General features: G+C 35.7%; 2 protein-coding genes across 2 annotated transcripts in view; one reads left to right on the forward strand and one right to left on the reverse strand.

Annotated features, from left to right (window-relative positions):
• Nucleotides 1-14,384, forward strand: LOC138359863 (ATP-binding cassette sub-family B member 10, mitochondrial-like). Its single transcript, XM_069319596.1, has 12 exons — nt 1-152; nt 410-580; nt 918-1,118; nt 2,087-2,289; nt 3,401-3,511; nt 4,036-4,206; nt 4,784-5,018; nt 6,734-6,853; nt 7,451-7,617; nt 8,615-8,874; nt 10,868-10,969; nt 11,499-14,384. The coding sequence occupies exons 2-12, from the start codon at nt 460-462 to the stop codon at nt 11,620-11,622; spliced, it is 1,815 nt and encodes a 604-aa protein (XP_069175697.1). The 5' UTR covers nt 1-152; nt 410-459; the 3' UTR covers nt 11,623-14,384.
• Nucleotides 14,329-16,023, reverse strand: part of LOC138359865 (ATP-dependent (S)-NAD(P)H-hydrate dehydratase-like) — a 21,446-nt gene continuing 19,751 nt past the window's right edge. The window contains 1 exon segment of the mRNA XM_069319604.1: nt 14,329-16,021. Coding sequence (XP_069175705.1) covers nt 15,444-16,021 — 578 coding nt within the window. The 3' untranslated portion in view covers nt 14,329-15,443.

Genomic DNA, 16,023 nt, shown 5'->3' on the forward strand with positions numbered 1-16,023 from the left:
TTGTGAAGTTGGTGTTAATCTTAACTCCTTGTCAACTGCTTAATAGGTATGGGTGCAACTCCTAAGAAGTAGCAGTGGTACAGTAGGGTCAAAAAGAACATCACATCTTCATGAACAGTATTTTCAGGGTATCGGATCCCCCAATGTCTCGGGTGAGTGTGGTAAAGAGGATTTTATTTTACGTATTTATCACTACTGTACATTTAATTTTAATAAATGTTAATAATGTACAGTACAGTAATTATATTAGGAATTGAACTGCATAAACTTGCATATATATGCGTGTATGAATAGTAATTGTTCATATTTTATTTAGCTTAATTATATCTTGCAGTTACATGTCTTAATGCTAATTTTACAATTGGTATTGTAATGATTTAAAATTTCAACCATTTTTTCTGTAATTTAGGTAAAAGATGTCAACACAGCAGAAGTGGGAGAGGTGTTGCAGACACCTCTATGCATTTATCAGCTAATCAAACTCAAGTTTTAGATCCCTCTACTAAGTTTCAGAATTTAAGTACTTCAGAAGTTAAAAGGTTATTTACACTTGCAAAACCAGAGAGATGGACTTTGGCATGTAGGTGATTTATACTTTTTGTTGGGTTTTAAATTACCATTTAATCTTGGAATATTTAAAATATAACTAACAAAAGAACCAATTAATAATAATAACACTACTACACCTTTTATTAAATCTCTCTCAAACAAATGATATAATATTCCTATACAGTATTCCTGATGGATGCCTATTACTATTGTTTAAAATAATTTGTAGAGGTACTACAGTATACTTTATATGTATAGTAGGCTTAGTAGCTTTATATGTAGTGAACAACTGAACATACTGAACTATATAGCATGTAGATTATATGTTGTGTGATGAATTCATATTTATCATAAATTATATCTTGTAGGTGCCATTGGACTTCTGACAATATCAAGTACAATAACAATGGCTATACCTTTTGCTCTTGGCCATGTTATTGATGTAATTTATACAGCTGATACCCTAGTGATGAAGCAGAACTTACAGCACGTGTGCCTAGCTTTAAGTGGTGTCTTTCTGGTTGGTGCTGCTGCCAATTTTGGCCGGGTGTACCTCATGAATGTAGCAGGTACAGTAATGTAAACTGGTAATTGGTCATGTTGATGGGCATATACACGAAAGGAAATGCTATAGGTCATTATATTTTCTCATTCCCAGTTAAATTTAGTTGGCAGTATGATGCATAGTTTTGTAGGCCATTATATTTTAAAAGAATACTGTTAAAAAAATCTATTGGACATGCTTGTACAGTATATATATTTAGTCTTATCTACATAACCTATTTCATATAAAACTTGCTATGCCATAGTATCCTGAAAGCCTATGCCTTTCTGAGCTGTTCATTCTGCTTTTGTTATTTGCACTCCTTCCATTCTTCCACCACTTTCACTATACTTTAATATTATTATTATTATTATTATAAAAATTCAGAGGATATGGTTAGTGATTTCATAGTAGATTCCGCTATTTGTATTTTTTTTTTATAACGCCTTTGAGTCGGGAAGTATTTGTGATGGGTTGGCTGTGTGACCCTAGGATTGTGTACTGGGCTTACCACCTGATGGTCAATATAGTTTTACAAGTTTAAAGATTGGTTTATTAGCCAGAGCTTGCTTTCGTCAGTAAATCTATGATGTCAGGGCTATAGGGCCGCTCTGTAATATTGTCCGCCTTCTCCTTCCCGTTCCTTTTGCCACTACCACCAACTTCTCTCTCCTTTTCCACCATCGCTGCCTAAACCACCGCATCTGCCTCCTCTACCACTTTCTTAATTTCTTCAGTTGTCTAGTCTGTCCTAATTACATTCCCTCGACTCGCTCTTTTTATTTTTTATTTTTTATATACTGTATAGTACAGTACCTGTAATCATTGCAAACCCCCCCCCCCATCCATGTACCTCTCGTACTACCCGGTTTATGCTAGCTGTCATGTTTTTATATGGTACATAATTTTTAAGGTTTCAGTAGTATTTATTAGGGGAAATTTAAGATTAGTAAAATTGTTAGTGAAGAAATATTTAGAAGTCAAATGTTTCAGGCCAACGTATAACACGTGCTCTTCGATCATCAGTTTTTTCTTCAATCATGAAACAAGAGGTTGCTTTCTTTGATACAAATAAAACGGGGGAACTCATAAACCGCCTGTCAGCTGATACAGCTGTAGTATCTCAGTCAGTTACTATGAACATCTCTGATGGTCTGAGGTCCAGTGTCATGGCATTAGCTGGAGTTGGGATGATGGTAAGTTCTATCCTTGGCTGTGTTTGTCTTCAGAAAATATATACAGAAATAAGACATTTTTTGCGTGATGGCTACTGGAATGCAAGAAGTTTAGATGTGTAATTCCTCTTGCTGTCTCAAATGAATATCGTCATACATACCTTTCATGCAGTTGAGTTATAATAGTATATATGCAGAAAATATTTTGCACTTGTTGAATGTTATTGAGCTTACACCATGCAAAACTATGGAGTCAACCACCTATAACCTCCATCCCTGTTTAACTAAAGCAGCCTCCACTATTGTTATCCCATAAAAATATATTGCCTTTCAATTAGTTAGTCAAAGTGTTAAATTAACAATTCAGTAATATATTACTAAACTTTATTTCATACTTTTTTTTTAACTGCTTATCATGGACACTTTTTAAAGTTATCCATTCCATAGTTGTTAACTAGCATGTTATCCTACTTGGCTGCTCTCTAAGGTACAATTTGTTGTGTTCTTTAGACAATCGTGCAGTCAGGCAATATGCAGAGCTTTTCAGTGGGTCCCTACAAGACCACTGATGCTTCAGAAAACTGGAGAACATTCAGTCCAGCTGCAAATGACCTCTTGAAGATTCATTCATATAAATTCAAACCCCCGTTCCAAGCCTTCCTTGCCAATACAAGTGACTACCAACAGAGTACTCTTCACTAACTACGAGTTGGTCAGCTCTGCCATCTCGCTACCTACCAGTTCTTTTAGTTGTACGCTCCCCTGTGTAAGAACGGAGCCAGGCTAAATGTCTGGTAGGCTGGGTAAAGGCCAAGTGGGCTAACTTAAATTGAGCTGAGCTCCAGTGTTTGCTTTTCCTCATTGTCACTTGCCAAGATGAGCAGTAAATGTTTAAAATTGCCTAGCTGTGTCTCATCTTGTCCATGGGGAAAAGTGCCCTATTGTTTAAGGGGCTATGAAGTAGACCGGTTCAGAATAGATGCATAGAGAGTTTGAATTTGATTGTTCTGTGGTTTGTATATTGAAAGGTGGATATACTATGTATTACATACCTGAAATATAAATATATGTTTTAGTGTATTTGTCAGATTGTTTTTATCGTTATTGTTTGGAACATTTGAATTTTTTTCAGTTCTATATGTCGACTGAATTGGCCGTAGTGGGACTGAGCATTGTTCCTCCTGTGGCCCTCATGGCAGTGTGGTATGGTCGCTATGTGCGCAACATTACTAAACATGTGCAGGTTAGAATCATTCTTTTTTCATGAATTATATTATATATGGATGAAAAATACAAATTTGGCAATTGGGAAATTATTTTTTCGGTAGAGATCCATCATTCTTGACTATAACCAATATTAATTTAATATTTAGTAATAATAATATTACTCTTAAATAAGTAATGATTATTACTGAGTAACTAATATTACAATTAACTAATATTCCTTTAACTGAAAGGAATATTTAAGTAGTAAATAATTCTGTAGACACTTAGTAAATAAAACTTGTAAGAAATAGCATTCCAATTTTATTGGACTATTGTTCTTAAATAATAAAACTTCAAGTACAGTATTAAGGAAATTATTTTACAGTATATATTGTATGTGAAATGCTCAAAATACTTGTAGTTATTATGGTCAACATAATAATTTTGTAGGCATATAAATAAATTGTAAAGAAAAGTCAAAGTATAATTCTTGTGCCTGTGAAATAAACTTGCTTTATTTATTCTGTAGTACTGTATGTATACAAATTTCTTTGATTTAAGGACACCCTTGCACAATCGACACAAGTCGCAGAAGAAAGAATTGCCAACATTCGTACAGTAAGATCATTTGCACAAGAGCCTCGTGAAATGAAGACATATGACAGTAATATTGACAGTGTTCTTCATATGACATACAAAGAATCTCTTGCAAGAGCAATTTTCTTTGGACTGGTAATTAGTAGCTTTATTTTGTTTTATTAATAACTATGTAAGTGGAGTTACAGGATGCTTGTGGAGTGTTTGGAATGTGGTTTCTGTCGGTCATTCTGGACTAGGTAAAATTTTCTCCAGTGTGTGTAGCATGAGTATAACCCAGCAGAAATGCATTAAAAACATATCTCCTGCACTCATAAGATTGTTGACTTGCCTTAAATAAGCAAAAACCTGTCTAACCTCTAAGCATGGAGGTTCTTTGCCTTTTGGAGATACTGTACCAGGTGACTATATATTATTAAAAACATCATTTATTTCCCAAATGGTTTCACACAACCATACAAGGCTGCCTTTGTTTTCTGGTGTCTGGGCAGCTATGGGCCTCACTTCTGAGACCAGCTGTGCCTTTTGTGGTGATGATTTTGAGAAGATGGGTACCCAGCTCAATTCCCCCCTCACCTTGTTTTGCAGGGACTATAATATAGTAGAGTAGTACTAAATTTGATTGACATGGATTTTTTGGTCAAATAAGCTTTCTAAAATACTTAATGCTAATTTCATGTTCTGTATATATATATAGTAATAAATATTTCAGACTGGACTGAGTGGAAACGTCATCATTTTATCTGTCCTTTACTATGGAGGAGGTTTGGTCTCTGAATCTTCCCTCACCATTGGACAACTTTCATCATTCCTCCTGTATGCAGCATATGTTGGCATTGCTCTTGGCGGAATTTCTTCATTCTACTCGGAAATGAATCGTGGTCTTGGGGCATCCACAAGATTATTCGGTTTAATGGACCGAATACCAAAAATTCCAACACATGGAGGTATTTTTTGTACACTTGCTCCTTTAAAATGATGTGCTAACATATGTTAAAAATATGGTTATGTTCCTGGTCATGGCAAAGTTGTCCATTACATCCATACCTTACTTGGATTTAAATTGTGTAAAGGTAGGGGGATATATAATTACCCAAGTGTAATTTCCCCAAGTGTAATTACAGGATGAGAGCTATGCTCAAGGTGTCCCATCTTCCTACTACTCTTTGGCATATGATGCTTTGAAACTACTGATGATTTTATCATCCACCACCTTCACTTAACTCGTGCCAAACATCTACCACTGTTTGCAAAGGAAAACTTCAATTTATTTTTGAGCAAGACAATTGTCCAAATCTCTTATTTTTCCTAGTAGCTTAGCATCATCAGTTAACATGCTCTCGTAATTCTGTATTCCTTCCGGTAAAGTATTTATATTGATGATGAACATTACTAGTGCAAGAACTGAACTCTGTAATACTCCTCTAGTAACATTTTTCCAGTCTGATACATTGTCTCTGATTACTGCCCTCATTTTTCTGTCTGTCAAACATTTTTCACCCATGTCTACCCTGTCACTCCTCCAGTATGATCCAATTTCTTGAAGAACCTCTTTGTGTGGGACTGTCAGAAGCCTTCTTAAGGTCCAATTACAGTCAGCCTAACCATCTCTTTCCTGTAGAATCTGAGGCTCTTTCATAAAACTAATCAGATTTGTTACACAGGATCTTTCTGTTCGAAAACCATACTGTCTGTGTATTTATATTTCGTTTATATTTTTGTATTTATTTATATTTATATATTCATTTTTTCCAGGCAGCACTATAGGTGCGTATGGTCACCTGCATTCATTGTTGTGGAGCTTGTGCTGCCATCCCAATGAAGATATTTAGGTCTTAGTGTTCTATATTGTACTTTTAAGTCTGTGTGAGTTTTCCCAATTGTTTCAGACAGGGGGGGTCTGTCTTGACTTGATCATCTCGGTACGTGGTTTCCGAGCCAGTTCTGCTGGTTGCAGCCTCCCTAAAGACCATTAGTTTTCTGTTGTGGAGGAACAGCTGAATAGACATTGGTAGCTGATATTTTTGAGGTTTGGATTGGAGATGTTGAGCTTGTTCCCCCTTCTTTGCCTGATGAGACTGTTTTCCCATTTCACAGCGAGTCTAGGGCTATGTTTGGTGGCTCGCTGACTTTTGGTTCTCATGCCACCTGTTTTCTCGCAACTTGCTCTGTGAGGTGAAATTCCCACGTGCCCCTCATGACAATTTTGTTAGTGACATCCTGGTGGACGTTTGGAGCAGTGGTCATGTAACCAACTAGCAGTTTAGTAGAACAATATTGAACTTGATATCTCTGCTGGAGGCCTTTTGAGTACAAAGTGGTTTAATGAGCCTTTTGATGGCCATTCTTGTCCAGATTAAGAATTATCCAATGTCTCTTTCTCCATTCTGTTTGAAAGATCTCTGTAGTAGGGGTGTGAACATTACACTTATGAATTTATGTCCTGGAAAAAGTTGAACAGCGCCTGAGGAAGCACTTTATGTATAGAAGCTTTTTGTCTGCAGTCAAATTATTTTTTGTTATTTTAGAAGTCTTGCATTCACTTATTTCAGAATTCAATAGTCTTATGCACATTAAAAACATTATTAATTGATTAGTTATGATCATTGCAATGCAGATTTCCTATTTAATTCAATAATAAACAAAATTTCTTGTCTTACAGGTATATCTCTACCTTTGGATGGTTTTAGGGGTGACATCAATTTTACAAATGTCAACTTTGCATATTCAACAAGGCCTGAAGCTGTAATATTTAAGAACCTCAGTCTTTCTGTGCCATCCGGTAAGAAATAATCATTGCTTTAAATGTTTTATTTAGCATCTTACTGAGCTAGTTTGGTGCAGTCAATAAGATGAGCAACATCTCGAGTTGTAATAAGAAACCTTCTGTTATCTGCCTCACTGCAGAGGGTATTGATAATGAAAAAAATAGAAACTTGTCAATTTTAAGGTAGCAATAGCTCGGGAAGAGAGAGGGAGTTCAGCTATATCTGGCATTCTACTTGGAAAATGAGTTGGCATTGAGTGGATGTCCAGAGCTATTAGTATTAACGGCCAGCTGAACAATTAGTGCAAGTCTAATGCAGCGTCATATTTGATAACTGAACAATTCTGTGACACATGGGAGTTTTTCATTGTCAGGGACAGGAAACCTATTAGTGTTATTGAGGACCCCCTGGGCCAGTGGCTGACCCTTCACAGGAGTTAAAGAACTTCCATGTGCCTATTTACTGCTAGGTGAACAGAGGCATCAGGTGTAAGGAACCATTCACAAGTGTCTGTCCTGGGTGGAAATTGAATCTGGAACCTATAGATAAAAAAATAATTCTCTTCACCACAGTTGCTTTACTTTTGCTTAAATTTTTTTGTTTTTCCTCAGGTTCAGTAGTTGCTGTTGTAGGTGCCAGTGGATCTGGCAAAAGCACCATTGGATCCTTGCTCTTGCGCTTATATGACCCACTAAGTGGGGAGATTACAATTGATGATGTACCGTTAACTCGGCTGGATCCATCATGGTTGCATACAGTAATTGGTTCTGTTAGTCAGGTAAAAATGTTATATATATATTTATTGTTCTACTTTTAAACCTTTAGCTGATTTTGATGGCATTAGAATTAGAGGAAGACCAAGGAGATTGGTATGTTTTGGTGAATGTGTGTGTGTGTGTGTGTGTGTGTGTGTGTGTGTGTGTGTGTGTGTGTGCGTGCAAGGGAACCATTATGGATGAGAACAAAATATGGGAAATAACAAAGAATAAAGCTGAGAAGTACAGGTAGATTGTTAAGAATGAAAAATTTATATTTTGTACATGGCAGTGTAAATAAATGACTGGGATACTGCTGTAGATGATATGCTTGTTGTGATGGTACTAGATCGGTGATAACAGAGACTTTGGGAAGTATTGAAACCTGAGAGCATTTGAACATCTGTGACCCTCTTTTCTGTATTAATCTTTGGTCGTCAAAAAACAAATTTTCTACCCTATGAAAGTGGGAAAAGATATTAATGATGGAATCTCGTTTAGTTGATATCAGTTTGATGCTTGAATGATGATGATGAATTTGGTGTGTCCAAAATAATGTAATTCATGTAGCGTATTAATAAATTTGCATATAATTTTCGGTAATACCTGTAGGTTGATGGCAAGTAACTAAAATGCTACAAAAGTTGTGCAGTAATATTATAAATACTGTATAGTAATTTGTCATTTCTATTGTATCAAAATTACATTAATAGCACCAGAATTAAAGGGTGGATATGAGAAACCCTTTGTATATAACTGGAAAGTATATACAAATAAAGCAGATTTTGTCAAATCTTGTTAAACAGAATTGGGAAATTCTGCCTTTTTCCCCACTTGCTTGTTAAGTTCTGACATTAGATATTTTCTCATACAACCATGCCATATTCTGGATTGTTGTGTACTTCTGAATTTCTTATAGAAAATTTTACATGCTTTTGTGCCACCTTGAGGTAAATTATGTAACTGTTGAGGTTTTATATATACTATTTGGGCTTTAATTGAACATTTATGCCTAAACAGGAGCCAGTGCTGTTTTCTACAACTATTCATGAAAACCTGCTGTATGGTGCTCAGGATCCTGCAGCCATCACAAATGAGGATATTGTCACTGCTGCAAAGGAAGCCAATGCTCTCTCATTTATCAACTCCTTCCCAGAAGGCTTTGATACAGTTGTTGGTGAACGGGGCATAATGCTGTCGGGTGGGCAGAAGCAGAGGATTGCAATAGCTCGTGCCTTGATCAGTAACCCACGTATCTTATTGCTAGATGAGGCCACGAGGTATAGTATGTGGTGCTTAGTTTCATCATTCTTAAACTTGCTACATTCTCTTGTATTTTTATACAGTGTAACTCTTGCAGCTCTTTACCAATCCTTTAGTGCAGTACCACTAGCCCGTGACCTCTTGTCAAGACCTCTTGTCAAATTCTTTACACCCAGCTTAGGTGTGTATTCTTTATACACTTTTCTTTATAATTTACAGAAATTCTATTCCTTTTTCTCTGCAACATTAAATAATTTCTGCATTAATCTCATCAGTGCCAGCAGCTTTCCAATACTACTATATAAGCTTCATCATTGTCCTTGCCTTTTCAATAGATATATCAGCTGTCATATAAATTTCCACTTTTCTCGCATCATAAAATCCAAAATGTTTACATTGGCATCTCTAACATCGCTTTCCTCTATGAACCCTTCAAAATATTTTCTCCACCTTATTATAATCTCTTCACCATTTAACATTCTCTCGCATCTGTCTTTCACATTAACATTTACCTATCCACCAGTCTCTCTGCTCTCCTTCATTCTTTCCAAAAGAACATGCTGTTTTCTGAATATATTTTAAATTTTCCTCACTGCTCATTTGCTCAGTGTTTTCTGGTCTATTAATCTTTTCATGTACTGTACCTTTTACTCTCTTAGTATTCTCGCTTTCTTACCTCTTTCACCTTCTATCCATAAAATCTACTTAATTTTCCTTATCAACTGCACTTGCCACTTTTCATCCTATCTAACAGTTCCTTATTAAAGAATTTTTAACTGGCCTTTTTTGAGTGAGGAGAGGCCAAATTGTAATTTTTTCAATAATATATCTTAGTATTTTTAACCTGCTCTTTCTATACAACTGTACTACTCTCTCCAGGCATATGCCTCCTTGTCCCATCTATCTCTATCTGAAAAATATGTCTATCTGCCTATCCATACTCTCTGAAATCAAACATTATGTACCCCACTCTGCACTCCTTTCACTATACACTACTACTTGCTAATCTATCCTTATTTAACATACAGTATCTGTGTGCAGGGTTCAACCACTGCAAATTACCTGAAGCCCATCATCACCCCAGCAAAAATCTGCTATCAGAACTATAACAAGTTGGAAGCCTGATGCTTGGGGCTAGCTTACACAATTTTGCATAGTGATTAGCGATTGTAAATAGTGTCAGGTGGTCTGGGTTGGTCCCATACATGTATGAGATCAACATTCTTGAAGGGGAGTAGGTTTCTATGCACCCTCCCTTCATGAAGCCTGTGAATATTATGTTCTGCCATGATTCTGTAGATACTAGTGATTGTTCAAATATTAGTTTATTCATATATTGAGAAGGTGGCAGTGTATGGGGATAACATGGCTATGATGTAAAGATGTTTAAAGTTATAAAGACCATGTGTAGTCAGTGATTACAGTGAGGGGGGGTGACAAATGTGTGTGTGTGTGGTGGGGGAATGACAGGAAAGGTGTGTTTATAGGGGCAGGGGATGGGGAGGGTGTGTGTGGGTGGAGATGTGAATGGAGATGTGAATGGTGTGTGGAGAAGGTGAGAAGGGGTGTGTGTTGGTGGAGATGGGTAGGGTGTGTGTGAGGTAGACCTGTGGGAGAATCCTTGGTGATGGATCGCTCTGGCCACCACTGGGTTCTCCATCTAATGAAAGTATAAAGTAGGTGAAAAGATTATTTCGATTACAGTATGGTCCAATATAATAAATGTTATACAGAATTTTGGACAAAATTATATCTGATGGGTTCTACAGTTGTACCTAAAAGGAACTCTCAAGCCCCTTAAGGGTTGTGGTATAAATCTATAAGCTTATTATCAGTGATGCCACTTCACTCTAGACTAGATACATCCTTCACACCCTCTCCTCATCCCTCTTGTTTATCTTCAACTTACAGTAACCAATTCTTTCTTCCAAACAGAAATAAAAATATATCGACTAGTGCTAGTTGCAGTGAATGAATTTTAACAAATATTTATCTGTCCATTTTGTACAGTGCGTTGGATTCTGAAAGCGAGAGCCTGGTGCAAGAAGCCTTGGAACGCCTTATGCATGGACGTACAGTCATTACCATTGCCCACAGGCTTTCGACGATCAGGTAATGATAATAGTTTAGATTGTACAGTATAACGTACAGTAATGTTGCTTTACAAAATGCAGGCAATATTGGGAATAATAATTAGTACAATATCAATATGCTGTGAAAAATTAAATGTAGGTGAACAAATTAATGGAACAAGTTTAGATAACATTTGGAGACTCGTGGCAATTCAAAACATTTTTTTTCAACAAATATAATCAATAGTGCCTGAACAAATGTTAAGTTTTCAAGATGGAACTAAAGAGGTTTCTGCAGGAAGTGATATATCAGCTGTCTTCTGATGGGTATGTGGGCCTGCACTTCATTGTCAGCAAGAATGTTTGCCACCAGGAAAATTTAGCCTCAGGCTGGGCTACAGAGCAAAAGAGCTCTTGAAACTGGCCACAGAAACACCACCTTAGAAATGGGAACTGTCACAGGAAATAATTCCTCAAAGATAATATATGCACTGCACTTTTAAGATAAATATTTATTGTAGTATGTACTCCTTTCTTTAAAGTATGAATAACATAGTCTTTTTTCACAGGAATGCAGACCAAATAGCAGTGTTACATGAAGGGGCCATTAGTGAAGTGGGCTCCTATACGGAGTTGATGCAGAAAAATGGTATTTTCCGGAAGCTAGTCGACAGGCAAACCCTCGTTAGCTGAAAGCTTTCATCACAATATCACACGGATCTAACTTGGGGGCTAGATCTTATGCCTTATGAAAATAATAGTTAAGCCTGGTTTCTCTTGTTAATTTTGTCTTTAATGTTATAATGGGAATTAAGAAATAGTACCTGGTTAAATGTTATTTATTATGTGTGTTTATGTAGAGTTTGATTTTTCAATGTAGTATTTGTAGCAGACTTTCTTGTATATTGTAGTTTCTTCTAAGTTATATTTTTTGTTTGATTTAGGTAAAAGTACATGCATACAAAATGAGTTAAAAGCAGAATGTTGGATTTCTAGATTGAGCTAGTGTATATACTATGCCTATAGAATAGGCATAGTATATCTTGAATTTGGTAGTACATTTCCAGTTTGGGGTATAAAAGGCAAGTTTTACCTAGGTTATTGGGAGTTACATTTAATTGACAAGTTAGTATCTCGGTGAAATAAAGAAGACTTGCATTGCACTTACAGTATATATATATTTTTTTAATTATCAAAAGAAAGCATTAAGCCTGGAAGACTATTTATCGTCATCTGTGGCTCGGAATAGTCAAATGGTTTAATCATTCAAGATGCTAATATATAGTGTATCTACTTTGTAATTGGTAATGGAAATAAGATAGTTTAAAATGTATATAATTATTTAAGTTTTTATAGTATATTACTTTAGACATCTTGCATATGGCATGATGCCAGAATCTTGTAAACAGGACAACAATAGGTAGATAAAACTAATTTTGTATTGAAATACTGTAGTCAATAAATAACTTGAAATATGACAAAAATACTTTATTCATACCATATATGTCAATATCTATTGCTTAGGAAGAATTCAAATTGCATTATTTTTGCTCTCTATAACAGGATGATTTTCAGTGTCCTGTCATAAGACATTCATAACAAATGTGAACAGAAATTAAAGTACTGTACAGACTGAAGTTTAAAATGACAATGAAACACACCTTTAAGAGATAACGAAATAATATTTTATAAATTTAAGTGTTGATCTCTTAAATATGCCAGAAATAAGATTGGCTGTAGATATTTTAATTCGGTACACAGTGCAGGCATAAGCCCACAGTGTGACCCGGCTTTTATTGTCCAAACCGCTGCTCAAAGATTTTTGTGACGAGAGGCATAACTTCCCTAGCCAGTGGCCTGAAGTGCCACGTGTGTGTGTGTGTGACATGGCAGTTGTTGGTGATGTATGTTGACTTTTACTCGACGTACATCACCAAAGAGTAAGAGCTCTTTATAACATTTGTTTCGTGACATTGTGTGTGTTCATTGATGTTTCCAAGTGTTTATGTAAAGAAAATCACAACTGTTCCAGCCACAAATGCTCCCAGGAATTGTGTAAAATTGGTTAGGAGCTTAGATAGCTCATTACTCTTTGGCAGACTCCTTTGTCGATCTTAAGATTAAAATTCTTACAGGGAATCATTAGCCGTGTGGATGGTAATGAACTGGTGATCACTAGGTTATAAGTTTAAACGGGGGGGGGGTGGGAGGGTGTAATTACCTAAGTGCAGTTATATGATGAATGTTTTGCTCGTTTTGTCCTATCTTCCCAGCACTGTCATATAATGCTTTGAAACTACTAATGGTTTTGGCCTCTACCACCTTCCCACTTGATTTGTTCCAACCATCTACCACTGTTTGCAAAAGTGAAATTTCTAATATTTTCTCGGCAACTTTGTTTAGCTAATTTAAATCTATGACCTCTTGTTCTTGAAGTTCCAGGTCTCAAGAGTCCTTATTTATCAATTTTGTTGATTCCCATTACTATTTTGTATGTAGTGATCATAGCCACTTCTTTTATCTATTAGCTTTGGCATATTTAATGCCTCTAACCTCTTCTCATAGCTCATTGTTCAGTTCCAGAAGCCATTTAGTTGCATGTCTTTGCACCTTTGTTCATTTTATTCAATTGAACCCCTAATGAAATTTGTTACGGTGTTGAAGCTCCTACCAGAAGTACAGTATAGCAGTTATATACTATGCTGTATTAGCTATTCAGTTTTAACTACCCGGTATTAAAAAGAAAACATACACAAACTCGGTTTTGAATATGAAGCTGGATATTTTTCACCAGCTCCATGAATTAGTACAGAACTTGTGGTAAACCTTCAATGATGAGTTAACTAAGATTTAAAAAATATACTTTTTTGTTAGCATTATGTAGTGTAGTAAATACTAAAATAGTGCTTCAGCAGAGTGTAGGAATATGTTCACTTTAATGTACTGTACCTTTAAATTGAGTATTAGCACACATAGAATGAGTAGCTGCATTTGCATAACTTGATATTTGTACTTTATGTAATGTATTAAAAGTTGAATTACAGGTGATAAAAATATGTAGTCAAGATTAGATTTACAGAAATATATATTTTTCTCCACATGTGAAGAATGTTTTAACAGTAGAGTAGTTGGAATTCTTCAGTTGCTATGTTTAATGAAGCTTTGCAACTTTGTATCAAGTGTGCTCGGTTACCGAGTTAAAGGGGTGAAGTCTGTACTGTATGAGTGTTTTTACTCGTTTACTTTCTATATGATATATACTGTATGTACACGGAGTTGTATCCAGCATTTTGTTTTAAGTTCACAGAGTTTATCTTAGTACTGGACTGTGTTCAAGACTAAAGTATATTTGCTGGTTGATCAATAAGCTAATGTGGTGGCCTAAATAACTCTCCAGAGGTTGATAAAATTTGTTTTTTATTTTTAATTTATCACAATTATATTCTCTCCCTTTATAGCCTCTTTTTTTATCATGAGAAGAACTCGCCAAACATGTGTTAATTTTAAGTATTTTAGTAGCTACATGCAAACATTAATAATGTTTACTATGCATAAATAAAAATATTCTTATAAAAACAAAAAATATATTGTTCATTATTATGGATACTCGTGGTGACAATTTGTAAAGCTTAAGGCGCTATTTTTACATTACGATCCAATATACGGTATATTTAAGACATTATTAATACACCATTTGTCTTGTGCTACAGTTTTCAAAGCATAATAAATGCCAAGATACATATTATAAAATAATAATTAGGGCTTCTGAATAGATTTTAAACTAATACAATTATACCATATATTAATCCTTGCTTACAAATTTGAAAATTTCATTTACTTGCTTTAATAAAGCCTGCAACATTTAGATAATACAATTAACCTTCAACAATACATTACACCAAGTGCTTATGTGAGGTATCATGTAAGGGAATGGAAAAGTTAATGTAAAATGTAACAAAATGAACCACAAACAATAACCTAAAATGTTCATAATTTCCTCCTAAGCTCTATATCGGTTTCTTCACTTGAACACAAGTTATACATTACAAAGAAAGACATTTTCTTATCTAAGACAAAACAAATATAGACTACAAAGTTTCTAGAACAATCCTATAATAAAGTTTTACAACTACTGACTACCCACATTTTCCCCAAAAAATTTGGGCTGACATGAGCCTCTTGCAGAAAGTTCACTAACCAGAGAGTGAGATAAACATAAAATTTAAATGTGCAAAAAAAAAAAAAAATTAACAAAATGTGTACCACAAACAAGAATAGGGATTCATTGTAACATAAAACTATAGTGGCTTTATTCAAACATTGTAGTATTTAATTTAGGGTGAAGAAAATATTGAGCACCATGAACAAAACTCGACATATAGTTAAAGCTGAGTAGAAAGGACCCTGCAATTTGATCTCTACAACATTATGATGGCTATAATGGAAACTGGAATCACTGGGCCATATAAACTGAGACTGGGTTAATAAGAATGGATTAAAGATGGGTATTAACTTCATTTTGATTTGTTAACAAAGAGAGATGTGAAGGCCTGACTAACAAACTGAAGCATATCTGTAGTGAGTGTACCCCGTCCACGCTGGGTAAAGGCCAGACCAGAAGCTCGACGGGTTAGAGCACATGCACCCCATGCTGCCAATACTGTTGGTGGGTAAAGTGGTTTTTCTATTGTGGCAGCTGCTGTGCCAAATGCCCAATAAAGGAAGATTGCAGCAGCACCACTGAGCACATCACCTTGACCACCACAACGTCTTGGAGAGCCAGGAACCTCACACGTAATGACAGTGTCACCTGATGCAATGATATCAACATTACCCTTGCATGCAACTGTAACACCTAACTTTTTTGCCACTTGTTGAACATGATCAGAAGTAACATGTTCTGCCTTCATATCCCCTTTCATGACTGCTCGGTACAGACGTGCAAACTCCACCTTATTTGGGGTTAAAATTGCATTGCTGTATCCCTGTAAAGTGTCATAATTTTCATTCAGGTAGAAAAGAGCATCAGCATCAATAACAAGCAACAACTGGCGATCCTTGGCTGCTTCAATCACATGGCCCAAAGTAGCAATG

The sequence above is a fragment of the Procambarus clarkii genome, chromosome 93, assembly GCF_040958095.1.
Source record: "Procambarus clarkii isolate CNS0578487 chromosome 93, FALCON_Pclarkii_2.0, whole genome shotgun sequence".
Classification (NCBI taxonomy): Eukaryota; Metazoa; Arthropoda; class Malacostraca; order Decapoda; family Cambaridae; genus Procambarus; species Procambarus clarkii.

Excerpts from the sequence above, each read along its gene's own strand:
- LOC138359863 (XM_069319596.1), top strand. The coding sequence starts at position 460 with ATGCATTTATCAGCTAATCAAACTCAAGTTTTAGATCCCTCTACTAAG. Across the intron at positions 4,207-4,783 it reads GAGCAATTTTCTTTGGACTG|ACTGGACTGAGTGGAAACGT; the intron begins GTAATTAGTAGC and ends TAAATATTTCAG. Across the intron at positions 10,970-11,498 it reads CACAGGCTTTCGACGATCAG|GAATGCAGACCAAATAGCAG; the intron begins GTAATGATAATA and ends CTTTTTTCACAG.